Here is a 16,677-nt window from a genome sequence, read left to right as displayed (position 1 = left end):
CCCTTTTTAAACACAGATTTTTAATTAAATTCTGATTTGCTAAGGTGTAATCAAATTATTTTCACCATCGAGCTGCACGGCTTCTCCTCACCTCAAATTCACTGAAGGCTGTCATGTACAAGTGATTTTGCTTGGCATGATGTTTGTGGCAGAATTATCCAGTAATTGGGTACAGCTTATTGTAGTTTGATTTTGGTTCTACTTTATCCTATTTGCAATTTGAGTTGTTTAGACTAATGGATGGCACCAAAGTGCACTCAGAATAGGCCGGAAGCAAACTGAAAGGATAAATGATGGAAGATGCAGAAATCGCCATGGGAAGTTTGAGAAACATAGCTTCATACTTTGGCATCTATACATTTATGTGCTCAACTGAGTCAGTAGGTGTAAACAAGATATAAGGTTATCACATACACTATTATAAAATCACCTGTGTAATTCAATATAATGCATGCAGAATATTATAAATAAAAAATCTGTAAATCTGGTAAATAATACAAAAGATTCAAACACCATGGTGAATGATGGCAAAGTTTATTAAGAAATTGCACTGCATGGCAAATGCTGTGAGATGAAATCATGTCACTGGAGGACTGATGTGGCTAGTCTACAGTGGCAAGGGTATTGTGAAATACCCGCTTAAAGATGATTAAAGATGGCAGTAAATATCCCCTTATGTCCTTGCCACTAATGCCCACATCCTAAAAATCATTTATTTTTAAATATTGGATAGAGATGGGTTGTAGAATGATGTGATTTACAGCATCCCATAGGTACCCACCCACCTGCCCTCTTTTTCATTTATCTCCATGTCTTATCATCAGTGATCTTTTACACTGAGGATGTGTTCCCTGGCATGTTCTTAATTTCTCATGTTAAAAATGTTAAAGTATTTTTATGACACGAGTTGTGATCTCTCCTATTAGACAATCGTTGCACTTCAAAATGAACAGTTATTTCATTTGTACAATCAGCTCTTTTTCACCTAATAAAAGGATGCAATATCTAAAAGTAACAAATGCAAGTAGTCCTAAGATTTGCCTGTGTTATGGGAGTGAGGGGCACAGGAATGGGTGGGGGTTGGGTGGCCTTGTTATTTATGTTAGTCTTATACTATTTCACAACCGATTTGGGCAGCACCATGATACTGCGGTAGAGCTGCTGCCTCACAGCACCAGAGATCCAGGTTCTATCCTCGCTATGAGTGCTGTCTGTACAAAGTTTGTACATTCTCCCTGTGACTGCACGTGTTTTCACTGGGTGCTCTGGTTTCCTCCCATATTCCAAAGACATGGAGGTTTGTAGGTTAATTGGCATCTGTAAATTGCCCCTAGTGTGTAAGATGTGAAAGTGGGATAACATAGAACTAGTGTATGGGTGATTGATGGTCGGCGTGGATGCAGTAGGCTAAAGGACCTGTTTCCACACTGTGTATCTAAGATCACATATATTACCCGTTATTTACTCCAAATACCTATTATTCTAAAATTGATTTATTTGATTCTGCATGTTTATTATCAGTATCGTTTTAGCATTCTGTCTATGCGATTCTCACACACATCATTCATGCATTTATGACTGGCATATGTTCTTTATTTTTCCAATATTATACCTGTTAATAACATTTGACCAAAGTCTATTACAAGGCATTTTCTTTGACTGCCTACCTTTCACTTCATGGATTACTTTAAAATCCCAGTTATAGCCATATAACCATATAACAATTACAGCACGGAAACAGGCCATCTCGGCCCTACAAGTCCGTGCCGAACAACTTTTTTCCCTTAGTCCCACCTGCCTGCACTCATACCATAACCCTCCATTCCCTTCTCATCCATATGCATATCCAATTTATTTTTAAATGATACCAACGAACCTGCCTCCACCACTTCCACTGGAAGCTCATTCCACACCGCTACCACTCTCTAAGTAAAGAAGTTCCCCCTCATGTTACCCCTAAACTTCTGTCCCTTAATTCTGAAGTCATGTCCTCTTGTTTGAATCTTCCCTATTCTCAAAGGGAAAAGCTTGTCCACATCAACTCTGTCTATCCCTCTCATCATTTTAAAGACCTCTATCAAATCCCCCCCTTAACCTTCTGCGCTCCAGAGAATAAAGACCTAACTTATTCAACCTTTCTCTGTAACTTAGTTGTTGAAACCCAGGCAACATTTCTAGTAAATCTCCTCTGTACTCTCTCTATTTTGTTGACATCCTTCCTATAATTGGGCGACCAAAATTGTACACCATACTCCAGATTTGGTCTCACCAATGCCTTGTACAATTTTAACATTACATCCCAGCTTCTATACTCAATGCTCTGATTTATAAAGGCTAGCATACCAAAAGCTTTCTTTACCACCCTATCTATATGAGATTCCACCTTCAAGGAACTATGCACGGTTATTCCCAGATCCCTCTGTTCAACTGTATTCTTCAATTCCCTACCATTTACCATGTAGGTCCTATTTTGATTTGTCCTGCCAAGGTGTAGCACCTCACATTTATCAGCATTAAACTCCATCTGCCATCTTTCAGCCCATTCTTCCAAATGGCCTAAATCACTCTGTAGACTTTGGAAATCCTCTTCATTATCCACAACACCCCCTATCTTGGTATCATCTGCATACTTACTAATCCAATTTACCACACCATCATCCAGATCATTGATGTACATGACAATCAACAGTGGACCCAACACAGATCCCTGTGGCACCCCACTAGTCACTGGCCTCCAACCTGACAAACAGCCATCCACCATTACTCTCTGGCATCTCCCATTCAGCCACTGTTGAACCCATCTTGCTACTCCACCATTAATACCCAACAATTGAACCTTCTTAATCAACCTTCCATGAGGAACCTTGTCAAAGGCCTTACTGAAGTTCATATATACAACATCCACTGCTTTACCCTCATCAATTTCCCGAGTAACCTCTTCAAATAATTCAAGAAGATTAGTCAAACATGACCTTCCAGGCACAAATCCATGTTGACTGTTCCTAATCAGACCCTGTTTATCCAGATGCTTATATATATTATCTCTAAGTATCTTTTCCATTAATTTGCCCACCACTGAAGTCAAACTAACAGGTCTATAATTGCTAGGTTTACTCTTAGAACCCTTTTTAAACAATGGAACAACATGCGCAGTACGCCAATCCTCGGGGACTATTCCCGTTTCTAATGACATTTGAAATATTTCTGTCATAGCCCCGGCTATTTCTACACTAACTTCCTTCAATGTCCTAGGGAATATCCTGTCAGGACCTGGAGACTTATCCACTTTTATATTTTTCAAAAGTGTCAGTACTTCTTTTACTTTGAAACTCATAGTATCCATAGCTACTCTACTAGTTTCCCTTACCTCACATAATTCAATATCCTTCTCCTTGGTGAATACCGAAGAAAATAAATTGTTCAATATCTCCCCCATCTCTTTTGGCTCTGCAGATAGCTGTCCACTCTGTCTCTCCAATGGACCAATTTTATCCCTCGTTATTCTTTTGCTATTAATATAGCTGTAGAAACCCTTTGGATTTACTTTCACCTTACTTGCCAAAGCAACCTCATATCTTCTTTTAGCTTTTCTAATTTCTTTCTTAAGATTCTTTTTACATTCCTTATACTCCTCAAGCACCTCATTTACTTCATGCTGTCTATAATTATTGTAGATCTCCCTCTTTTTCCGAACAAGATGTCCAATTTCCCTTGAAAACCAGGGCTCTTTCCAATTTTTACTGTTTCCTTTCAACCGAACAGGAACATAAAGATTCTGTACTCTTAAAATTTCCCCTTTAAATGTCCTCCATTTCTCTTCTACATCCTTCCCATAAAACAAAATGTCCCAGTTCACTCCTTTTAAATCATTTTGCATCTCATCAAAGTTAGCCTTTCTCCAATCAAAAATCTCAACCCTAGGTCCAGTTCTGACCCTCTCCATAATTATATTGAAACTAATGGTATTGTGATCACTGGACCCGAAGTACTCCCCAACGCATACCTCCGCCACCTGTCCCGTTTCATTTCCTAACAGGAGGTCCAGCACTGCCCCTCCTCTAGTAGGTACCTCTATGTATTGCTGCAAAAAACTATCCTGCACACATTTTACAAACTCCAAACCATCCAGCCCATTTACAGAATGCGTTTCCCAGTCTATGTGTGGAAAGTTGAAATCTCCCACAATCACTACCTTGTGCTTACTACTAATATCTGCTATCTCCTTACATATTTGCTCTTCCAATTCTCGATCCCCATTTGGCGGTCTATAATACACCCCTATAAGTGTTGCTACACCTTTCCCACTTCTCAGTTCCACCCAAATAGCCTCCCTAGATGAGCCCTCCAATCTATCCTGCCAAAGCACTGCTGTAATATCTTCCCTGACTAGCAATGCAACACCTCCACCTCTTGCCCCTCCAATTCTATCACACCTGAAGCAACAAAATCCTGGAATATTTAGTTTCCAATCACAGCCCTCCTGCAACCATGTTTCACTGATCGCCACAACAACATACTTCCAGGTGTCTATCCAGACTCTAAGCTCATCCACCTTTCTTACAATGCTCCTAGCATTAAAATATACACATTTAAGAAACCCCCCGCCTCTTATTCTCTGTTTATTTCCTTTTTTTTCTTTCTCCTCTTGTGTCCGAGTGCTTCCCTTTTCTGCTTCCTGCCTCCCATTCTGTCTACTAGCTTTCACTATTTGAGTCCCTCGTCCCAACCATTCTAGTTTAAAGTCTCCCCAGTAGCCTTTGCAAATTTCCCCGCCAGGATATTGGTCCCCCTCGGGTTCAAGTGCAACCCATCCTTTCTGTACAGGTCCCACCTTCCCCAAAAGAAGTCCCAATGATCCAGAAACTTGAATCCCTGCCCTCTGCACCAGTCTTTCAGCCACGCATTTATCCTCTACCTCGCTCCATTCCTACTCTCATTGTCGCGTGGCACAGGCAGTAATCCTGAGATTGTTACCTTTTTGGTCCTTTTCCTTAACTCTCCTCCCAACTCCCTAAATCCTCCCTTCAGGACCTCTTCCCTTTTTTTACCTATGTCATTGGTACCTATATGTACCACGACCTCAGGCTCCTCTCCCTCTGATTTCAGGATATCTTGGACGCGTTGAGACACGTCCGAGACCTTGGCACCAGGGAGGCAGACCACCATCCTGGTCTCCCGACTGCGTCCACAGAATCGCCTATCCGACCCCCTAACAATAGTCCCCAATTACTATTGCCCTCTTCTTTTTGTCCCTACCTTTCGGAGCAACAGGGCCGGTCTCTGCGCTGGAGGCCCGTCCGCTGTCGCTACCCCCGGGCAGGCTGTCACCCCCATCCGTACTCAAACAGGGGTACTTATTTGCAAGGTGTACCGACATTGGAGTACTCACTCGTCCCTGCCTCTGCCCCTTGCCCTTCCTTAGCGTGACTCACATGTCTCTCTCCCGTGGTTTTGGAGTGACCACCTCCCTATAACTCCCCTCTATGACCTCCTCACTCTCCCTGACCAGACAGAGGTCATCGAGCTGCTGCTCCAGGATCCTAATACGGTCCCTTAGGAGCCCCATCTCGCTGCACCTGGTGCAGATGTGGACGTCTGGAGGGCCATCCGACACCATGACCTCCCACATCTGATATCCAGAACAGTACACTGCTCTGACTGTCATTCTCTTACCCTGGATCCGATACAAGTATAATACAATAGAAACTGCTGGGAGAAATCAGCAGGTATCTGACTCACAACAGCTGCTCCCTCTTGACCTTTAAACTGCACCTTTATTATATAAACAAAAAGCACTGTACCTTTACTAAAGCACTGTACCCTTAGCCCACTGTACCTTTACTAAAGCACTGTACCTTTAGCCCATTGTACCCATGGCTCACTGTACCTTTACTAAAGCACTGTACCCTTAGCTCACTGTACCTTTACTAAAGCACTGTACCTTTAGCCCATTGTACCCATGGCTCACTGTACCTTTACTAAAGCACTGTACCTTTAACCAGAAAGCAGAAATGCTAACCTGAGGTTGCACCCAATCAGCTGCTTCCTCTAGTCTGCTTCCACCAATCAGCGGCTTCCACCAGAACCCTCCCTATGGAGTGTGGAACGTTACGGATTTCGGTAAAAGTCCTGACCCTCCTCCACTCGCTCCAATGGTTCCCGGGCCTCTGTGAAAGCAAGCCCCGCGCCCGATTTAAATACTCACAGCCCTGACCCTCCTCCACTCGCTCCAACGGTTCCCGGGCCTCTGTGAAAGCAAGCCCCGCGCTCGATTTAAATACTCACAGCCCTGACCCTCCTCCACTCGCTCCAACGGTTCCCGGGCCTCTTAAGTTAAGAAACAAAAGAATAATTTTCCCTTACAATAATAATTCACATTTATATTTTCCAATGCAACATGACACAAACGATGTGTCCAATTCTTTTTTTGCCCCTTATAGCATGGCTGCCCCATGAGGTCTCAGGTGATGTATGGCTTTTCCAGCTGTGGCTGCCCACTTCAGTGACAAATGATAAGGAGTTGAGTTGTGAATTTCTTGGTGTGCACCGAGGATGTGTAGACGGTGCAGATATTGATAAGACTGTAAATTCAAATAGAATGCTAAAAGCTAGATATGAATGAACAAGGGGGAAGAAAGTTCAAATTGATACTTTAAAAGAACACTAAATGCAAGTAACAAAATCTAATGAAGAAAAATGATCCAATTTCATGCTCTTTGAATGTGATAACTCCTGTGCCATTTTAGCTCATTACTTTTAACTTGACATAGATCAAGATGAATTTCTTTTGATGCATTGTTCCTATCTTCTCACTGACAATGATATGTCTGTACTGCAGAATTTAACTCGAGCTGACAGAATCCCTACTCTAATACACCCAACTACTTAAGCATTTATATTTTACAAGGGTAAGGGGTCCTTGCATGTGATTGTTTGCCCCATGACTGTTAAACAATTAGGTAATTTTCTGGGCTGAGTTCATGCTGCTGATATGTACAGTGCTTGATAAAAAAGACTTTGACCATTAGGGTTTCTGAAATGGTATGAGAATGATGGATGTGTTATGAAGTGCATGCTAACCGATTTATTTTAAGGTAAATGCTGATCGACTCAAAACCAGTCTCACCAAATATTTGTGGATACAATTTTCCCTTCTGCTTGCAAATTGTATTCTGAATGCCAACCCAACTTAAAAGGACTGGACAGTTGGAAACCTCCATGAGGAACAAAGAGTGGTTCTCAGTTCAGCTACATGCCTTCACTTTATGGTCGTGCCTGAAAATCACAAGGGGGCAGATAGAATGGACAAAAGCCTCTGTGGCCTGGACTATAGATTTAGCAAAAATAATTCAAATCCCACCATAGCATCTGGGGAGTTTTATTTAATTACAGCACTTGCAAAGTTGACCGTGAGTTTGTTGAATTGCTTTAAAAAATATACCTGGTTCGCTAATGCCCTTTGGGAAATCTAGTTGAACCAAAATGACCTGTAGGTAGGTGGCTGCAGTCCCACCGACAAGGTTAAATCTAACATGCCGTCTAAGATGACCTAACAAGCTGTTTAGTACAAGACCAGGGTAGACAATAAATGCTAAACCTTGCCAATGACATACTGTAAATAAACATTTTTTTAAAGTTTGAATAGCATGTGATTTGTTCAGATCAAACCTTCAACTGCACATTCTTAAATAAACAAGTAATGTGTCTACCATCTCCAAGAAAGGGATCTACGAAATGTTGTCCTGTGCCATAAAATGACCGCAAGTTAATTTGGATTCGGGATTAATACAACCAGCATTAATCTATTACCAAATAGCATAGGGCTTATAATTAAGCCACTGTCTTCAATCCCCTCTTTGAATTCCATTCCCAGCCAACGATATTGTCTCTTGCTAGAAATTTCCTGAGGCTGATGCAAGCTTCATTTCTTTTTTCCCTGAGCTGAGGATGTAATCCCATTTCCTCTACATTATTTTGTCCATCTTCTCCCATGGATTAGCCTACCTGCTGTTTAAAATCTCAACCATTCTCTTATTCCTCACATCCTCCCTCAACTAGATCAATCTTTGGTCCCTTGGTGAATCATCATGTTCCATAGCTGAACTGCACTCATTGTGTGTTGCTGTCTTAATATTATGCCCCTTAGTTATCAGATATTAATGAGGGGGAAGGAAATATCTGAAAGGAAAGGGAATTCTGAATTGCATCAATCCGTTATGAAACAAATTCAATGTGAATGACTAGCACAGAAATCCTGTCATGCTTCACATTGTTCCCGATCAAGTTAAGCAGGATTTCAGGATCCAGGGTGCTGCCTGACAATGCTCATCATGTGTTTTGCACACCATCGGAGCTTTGTGCCAAACTGCAAAGCCAGCTACTGTAAGCATCATGCAGTATTATCAGGGCATGGCGTGCCATCAACTGGGATTAAATACTGGGGAGATCTGCATTAAAATGTAAAGTGATTAGCTTTTGAAGATGCAACATGTCTGGACAGAACACTGAGGCAACTGCAATCAGAGCATTCCTCTCTGTGACAAGAGAAATAAGGCCTTATAGAGATTATGGTAATTTGAAGAGGTGGGAGATAGCAGTTGTGCACAATCTTTCTGCAAAGTTAGTACTCTCCAAAATAACTTTACTTCCTTTTGACTTCCTGAATTTTTGTCCATTTGGCTTCAGATGTACTTATTCACGTGAAATCATTACCTAGGTGTTGAGCTGTCCAGCACTATCTTGTCTTTCCTTATCACCATGCCAATTTCCCAGTCCATGAATATCATATTGGAGCCACAATAGAAAAATAGCTGTATACGAGTTCTTTGGTTAGAGCTAGTCATAGAGTCATACATCACAGAAACTGGACCTTCGGGCCAACTTGCCCATGCCAACCTAGACCACATCTATGCTAGCTCTACCTGCACACATTTGGCCCAATATCCCTCAAAACCTTTCCTTTCCATGTGCCTGTCCACGTCCTTTAAATGCTGTTATAGTAACTGCCTCAACTAGCTAGTCTGGCAACTCGTTCCTTGTACCCACCACCATTTGAGTGAAAATGATGGCCCTCAGGTTTGTATTAAATCTTGCTACTCTCACACATGGACCCTTTATTTATGACCCTCCTACCCTGGGTAAAAGACTCTCTGCATTGACCCTATCTATTCCCCTCATGATTTTATACAACTCTATCACCCCTCGACCTCCTGCACTACAAGTAGTAAAGTCCTAACCTGCCCAACATCTCCCTATCAATCCCTCAAGCTAAATTACATCTTTCCTATAGCACGGTGACCAAAACAGAACACAGTGCTCCAAACGTTCCTTACCAATGTCTTGTACAACTGTACATAGCGTCCCAACCTCTGTACTCAATACGCTGAATGATGAAGGCCATTGTACCAAAAGCCTACTTTAACACCTTATCTACCTGCGATGCCACTTCAAGAGCACGCAGAACCACAACACTTCCCAAGGCTCCACCATTCACTGTGAAGGTCCTGCCCTGGTTTGACTTACCAAAATGTAGCATCTTGCACTTACCAGCATTCAACTACATTAGCCACTCTTCAGCCCATTTGTCCAACTGATCAAGAGTCTGTTGTAATTTTTGATAAATATCTTCACTATCTACGAGACCACCCATTTTAGTGTCAACTGCAAATTCACTCATCTTGCCTTGTACATTCACATTGAAATTATTGACTTAAACCAAAAACAACACTGATACCTGAGTCACACACCACTCATCACAAACCTTCTGTCTGAAACCCTTCCATCATCACCCTCTGCTTCCTTCCATGAAGCCAATTCTGTTTGCAGTTTGGTAGCTCTGCCTGTATCACATGTAATCTAATCTTCCAAATCAACCTATCATGCGGAACCTTAACAATGGTCTTGCTCAAGTCCATATAGACAAAGACTATGGCCTTACCCGTGTTAACCTTTTTGGTTACCTCTTCAAAAAACTTAATTACATTCGTAAGACATGATCTCCCACATACAAAATCATGTTGACTATCCCTGATCTGCCCCAGTCTATCCAAATGCATATACATCTTATTCCTCAGAATCTTCTCCAGTAATTTACCTACCACAGATGCTAGGCTCATTGGTCTATGGTTCCCAGGCTTTTCCTTGCTGTCCTTCTTAAATAGAGGCACAACATTAATAATAATAATAATAATATATCTTTTATTGTCATTGCACGTCAGTGCAACGAGATTTAGTGTGCAGCTCCACTGATGTACAAGAAAGGTAAATAAATACAATACATAAATAAACAAGCTGAATTGATTGACGTGACCATCTGAGGGAGACTGTCCAAAGGGGGTGGGTGGGGGGGGCACTCATTAGGGCCGGTTCAGAGCCGCTATAGCTCTTGGGATAAAACTGTTCCTGAGTCTGGATGTTCGGGCGTAGAAGGCCTTGTAACGTCTGCCGGAGGGAAGTAACATTAGCCACCAGTCCTCCAACACCTCCCCCATCCTTGATGATTCTTATATCTCAGTCAGAACTCCCGAAGGAGAGTGTTTGTTCACATGATCTTGGCTGATCCTGCAAAGTATTACCAGGCCCTGTGATGTTCATTCATCTGTCAGATACACTGTTCTTGAAGGGGTGAGATATGCCAGTTTGAAAGAGAGAGTCAGATCAAACTGATTGTTAAATGGTGATGATACTATGGAATTATCCATTGGTGGCTCATTGCAAGGTGAAAATGTGTTCTGATGGTGAGAATTAATTTGTTTGTTTCTCCCTATTCCAAAGAGACCTGAAATGTGTGATGTTGTGGTGAGAATGCATATGATTGTTAATGAAGAGGATGTGCAGCTCTATGCTGGGGAATGTGGTCATGTGTTAGTAGTGTGGTCTGGAAACGTGTGATACTTATTCCATCAATTTGCTTTCTGAGATATTATTTTTAGATACAGTCTGATTTAGTAGTTTATACACACTGAAACGTTCTATAACCTTGGAGAGCAGCGTCACCAGTGCTGCCAATTAACAGAGTCATTGCTGCCATTCTGACTGATGCACCATGCCCAGTAAATATGATTCACTGTGTGCGATGAATATATCTGCGATACTGTCTGCGGGTAAAAGTAAAATTTTGGTTAGATTTACAAACGCACTCCTTGGGACAGATCCTGCACTCTGATTCAATAGAACATTCTTGATGTTTAAATGCAGAAGTTAGAACAGTTTGGTGGTTAAAGCTGCTCTCCCTCGTCTTCTACAGAAATAAACCTTTCAGGTTTTGATCTCAACGATTTACTATTGTTTCTATTTTTGACATAAATACAATAATACATCAACCACCATAAATGTATTACAAATGTCCTGGCTGCTACAGCCCACAAAGGTGCAGATAGTTCCATGCTTCATTGAAACATTTACGATAAAGTGTTCAACCCCCCAAAAAAATGAAAGAGCATTATTGAATGTTGTTACATTGAATAGTTCTCGGTTCAAATTATACTCACAGGATTGATGTCTTCTTAAACTGATGGGCTAAGAAAAAACTGAATTTATTTAGTGTGTTTTGTGTGTTCAGGAGCCCCAAAGCACTTCACAGCCAAAGTACACATTTTTAAATGTAATGCCTGATGTAATGTAAACATGTTGGCTCTGAGGTTTGTATTATAACAGGGACTGGTAGGATGCTAATTTAAACTATGGTACTCCACCCTTTCTATTTTTTTTTGTTTCAATATTCTTTTAATTTATTCATCTAACTTCCTCTCTCTGTTCCGATTTTAGTTTCTTGTGAATTCTCTTTAGTTTCTTTGAATTCTCCCCCACCTTTACATCATGCCCTTTCGTTGTCATTTGCTATTTATTCCTGCTCTTAAATCCTGCCTGTTAAAGAGACATTCTGTCAGTAACTCTATAAACTTAGGTAGATCTCCAATACAGGTAGATCTCCAATACCCAGTTCCATTCCTTGTGTCATTATTAACACATTCTTCAGCAACTCAATGGGCAATTATTTTGAGCTGAATGGTGCAGGTACAAATTTAGCTAATGGTCCATGTTTTCTGATAATATGTTTTGTGGCAATAAAATCTGACCTAGTATGTTTGCATTGTGAGTTAAATGTTGGCCAGAACATTTGGAGAACTCCCTGTTCTCTTTAGTGCCTGAGGGCATTTTAATTCTCCGGACTTGTTAAATGTTTTGCATCCTAAGTTAATAATAATGCTATTTTAGAGTCCATGGATTTCCATGCTGTCCATTCATCATGTGGTTCGATGACAGATAAAAGTCTCCCTTTGTTGTAAAGGTCCAATGCAAAATGGGTTTAGATTGTGAATAGAATCCCAGCTGAGCAAAGTCTTACTGATGCAGACATGTTTACAGTTCAGGTCAACCCATCAATCTTACCAGGAAAGATCACAATGATACCTAGGTATGTGGAGAGGCAATTTGATAGTTTTTTTTTAATATCAATGTACATTCTTACAACAATAATTGAACCAAATTAAGTAAATATATCAAAGCATTTCAGCGTGAGTAGGCATTATATTTGATATGCTTTTCATCTTGACAGGGAAGTGTGCTTTTCTGATGCAATCTACCCTGTGCTGCTTTTCCACAACTTATCACCTGACCTTCTCACACTCCCCTCTGTTTTCAACCAAAACATGACAACAATATTTCTTGGGAAAAGTGTAGAGAGATAACTTAAAAGAAATTGTGTGCACATCAGAACTGCTGGATTTAGGGGTGAGAATTGTGTTCTGCAAAACTCTAGGTGAAAGCATTGAAGGATTTTGGATGATGCATTATATATCTTGTGTTTTCTGGTACGCTGCTTGTAATGAAGGAGACTTTATTATATTTGTAATTAAAATCCATGTAGTATACTGGTTTATGTATCTTGCTGAATATTTTATACAATGTCTTCTATAAATAAAATAGATTCACACTACGGGTCCACAATGCACTCAAAATTGGCAATGAAACTCTCAATATTGCTGTCCATTTTGAAATGACTATCCCAGTGAACAAAGGCTAAACACGGTTTCCTCCAGGTGCTCCGGTTTCTTCCCACATCCCAAAGATATGTGGACTTGTAGATTAATTGATCTATGTAAATTGCCCCCAGTGGTAAGGGAGGGGATTAGAGAGTGGGATAACATTGAACTAGTGTTAGCGGTGCTATATGGTCCGCGGGGACTCAGTGGGCCGATGGGTCTGTTTACATGCTCCAAAAGTAATCTAATCTAAGCAGGAGTTCAGACTACCTTGCAACTTGATTGATGTCATTAAGCATACTGTTGCAAGGAGTGAGAGTGGGGGTCATGCAATTATGCCCTTGCAGTGCATGAGGTTGTGTGCATTCATTAATATAAAATCAGGGACTAAGAGCCATGAATTTCCATCAGCGTACATTCCAATGGATGTGCTTGAATGGAGAAACGGTTCTTTGAGAGTGCACCCTTTCTGGCCATATTTGTTGTTGTGGTTGAGAAATGCTGTAGGGGGGTGGGTGGGTGGGTGGGTGGGGTGGGGGGGGGGGGGGGGGGGCATGTCAATTGTTTACTTGCTTATCCTTGAACGATATTATGCATTTTCAGCTTCAATCACTTAATTAATATATAAAAATGAGACACCAGTGGTCAATTAGGAGCATCTGTCAAGACTTCCTTACTGAGCTACATAATGTGAAGTGCATTCCCTCTGTTTAATATTGCAAGCTTTCTAAATCTGCTGTTGTTCTCTCCCAGGTTCCCCCTATTATTACAGCAGCGCAGCCCGTGGGTCAGCTCCTTCTGCCGCCACTGCAGCCTACGACCGCCACTAGCCAGGCTGGGGGGATGCGCAGGCTGCAGGTAGTGAAGAAATTGTGCACTTACAACACATATCAATCAGGTCTGAGACAACAGGAAATGTGTGATGCTGAGAAGGTCAGATGTGAACTTCCTGCAGGATAATCAAACTCCCTCTCGGAACGACTGCTGCCAAACGCTTGCTGTTTTCACTGCGGAGCAACAGAAACTGCTGACCTTGGACCCAACCTGATAATTATACAGGCAACCGACAGAGACCATCCACTTATTATTGAAGAAAGGCTGTTCATTTTTGTTTAAATATTTAAAAATATGGTTTTATTAGGAGGTTGATAGTTTATTCTATATAATTATTTTTCTGGGAAATAATTTCAAAACGCGAGGCAGCAAGGGCCTGCCTATATTTAAAACCATGACCTTGATTACTGAATCACTGCACTTGAATATTTGCAGAGTGTTATTGGCAAGGGATAAAGGTATATGTACATTAATGACACACTGCATCTTATCACAAGACCCTCCACCTTAATCCTTCATGTACGAGAACAAACTATACTTAAGGAATAGCTTCATTAAAATTCTTAGGTATTCTCAAATAGTTTAAAAGATTCAGAATATTGCACTTACTTTCAGACTATGAATTAGAGTTTATCAAAATAATAGTTGGCAATGATTATTTTTAAAAAAATGATTATTGTAGTATTTTTGTGACAGGATTTTCTAAATTACGAGGAGGTCCTACACAGAGGGTCATATGGGAACTGAATCAGAGCAGATCTTGCACTGCTAGTAACAGGTACACAGGAGAACAGGAATATTGAAGCGGTTCTGAAATGCCCCCAACATGCTGAAAAATAGATAGGACCATATAATTCAGCTGAACCCTTGAGCTTGGTGTAATGAGGGAGGTCTGGCTCTATTGCAAAACTACCTTTAAATGTGTAAGTTCTCATATCTAACAGCAAGTGTGATGACAGCAAACCTGATATAAGAACTGCTGTAAACTCCTGTAGACTAGGAAATTGGATCCCAAGATGGCAGCAGAATTTCAGTCCCATGGCCTAGAGGGAAAGCCAAGAAATCAGCGTTGTGAATGGGAAGGAGTGAGGTGGGTGGAACTGCAACTGGAATGAGAGGCTAGCATGACTCAAAGGAGTCTCAAGGCTTCTAAGTGGAGTATAGAAAATATTTCCTGCTCTTAACAGCTCCACAAACCCCTCTAAAGGTTGCCCTCCTCTGGTCTCTCCTCAGCAAGGATGTGTCCATCAGCTGGTGTTGCCTTTCAGAGCCGATGATGGCCCTCCAGCCACCACCTCACCTCACCCCCATCCCACTGAAATTGCAGGCCACTTCCCTTCCCTCCTCCTTGGAGCATCACTGTTTGCCCAACACTCAGTTCTAGATTAGTAGAAATGTTTTCCAGTGTAATATTGAGAAGACAAAAGCTATTATCTTTGATTCCAATCAGTATCTCTGAGCCACTTCTCACTCAATGGCAACAATCTGAGGCTAAACCTGCCTTGCAATGTTGTTAGCACATATGACCCAAGGATTGGGAACTTCCTTGCCAACAAAAGGAGAACCTATTTCCTCTTCTATAACACTGTGTGACTTTTCCTTGCCTTACTGTTACCGAAACTCTCGTCAATTCCTTGGTCTCCCCTGAACTTGACTGTTCCAGTGCATGTCTGACCAACATTCAATTTTCTATCCTTTGTAAATTTGTCATCCAAAACTCATCCCCATATGTAGACGGGTCCCGTCCTGAAATGTCACCTATCCATGTTTTCCAGGGATGCTGCCTGACACACTGAGTTACTCCAACGCTTTGTGTTTTTTAATTCTCAAGTAACTCCTCTGCTACTAAATTTGGCAGTATCTTTTCTTGGAAAAAGATAGATGCAAAGTATTCATTTAATTCTTGTGCCATGATTTCTGTCTCCATATATAAATCTTTCTTTTGGTTTTGATCAGCCCTTTCACTCCTCTTGCCCGCTCGTTTGCTATCTGTATCCCAATACAAGGCTTTGAGATTCCACTTGATGTTGACATTTCAGCTACTTTCACATTCTGTCTTTGCCTCTCATTTCTTTGTCCATTCCCCAATAAACATTCTTTAATTGGCCTTTTTGTTGCTTATATTATTAACCTACTCAACAATCAACGAATGTCGTGAAATGCTCCCCACCTATTGGCACAAGGGACTTCTTAACATCTTGTCCTGTGTATTTGATTCTATTAACCTACTAACAACTACGCTACTTCATTTCACTCTTTAGCTTTTTGAGCATGCGGTGAGCTTTAGCTTTTGTCCTATTGAAAATGTACATAGAGTGCACCAAACCATCTCCTCTTTGTTTAAAACTTTGACATTGGTTTACTCTGGAAATGTCTGTTTTCAACCCTAAAACACCTCACATTCAAATTTATATAGAAAGTATTGATGTAGCAGATTCAAGAAATGTAGCCAGTCATTCTCGACTGAATTCTTCCATACCAAATCCACAATGCTGGTCTGATTCATTAGTTAATCACATCAGTACCATTTTATGTTCCATGTTATGCACTGGTTGGCAAACAATTAACTTACAAGCTATTTTGCTTAAAGAAAAAATATTTAAATGGTTGTCTTTTTGTTACACACGCACAGCGTGTGATGGAAATAGCGATTATATTGAACAAAACCTGCAGAGTTCACGAGGATAAACACATTCTTTCCCTCCACTGTATTTTACAGTTTGGAACAGCTTGGGGGAAATCAGGAAATATTTGCAATGGTTTGAAATCTGCTTGTGCTGAGTTGAACCATTCAAGCAAATTAAGTAGAAATGTAGAAATGAAGAGGAAAAAAAAGATCGTCCAAACCATCAGCCATGAT

At 41.0% G+C, this 16,677-nt stretch overlaps 1 protein-coding gene across 3 annotated transcripts in view; it reads left to right on the top strand.

Annotated features, from left to right (window-relative positions):
- The window catches only part of pax5 (paired box 5), a 249,624-nt gene extending 233,672 nt beyond the window's left edge, over window positions 1-15,952 (top strand). For all 3 annotated transcript variants that reach the window (XM_033017875.1, XM_033017876.1, XM_033017874.1), the window contains one exon: window positions 13,737-15,952. In XM_033017875.1, the coding sequence (XP_032873766.1) occupies window positions 13,737-13,813 (77 nt within the window). In that variant the 3' untranslated portion in view covers window positions 13,814-15,952. The remainder of the gene's footprint in view (window positions 1-13,736) is intronic.
- Window positions 15,953-16,677: the final 725 nt, after the last annotated feature.

This window comes from Amblyraja radiata, chromosome 3 (genome assembly GCF_010909765.2).
Source record: "Amblyraja radiata isolate CabotCenter1 chromosome 3, sAmbRad1.1.pri, whole genome shotgun sequence".
In the NCBI taxonomy this organism is placed as follows: domain Eukaryota; kingdom Metazoa; phylum Chordata; class Chondrichthyes; order Rajiformes; family Rajidae; genus Amblyraja; species Amblyraja radiata.
Note: the sequence above shows the minus strand (reverse complement) of the source record. Positions and strands in the feature narration are given on the sequence as shown.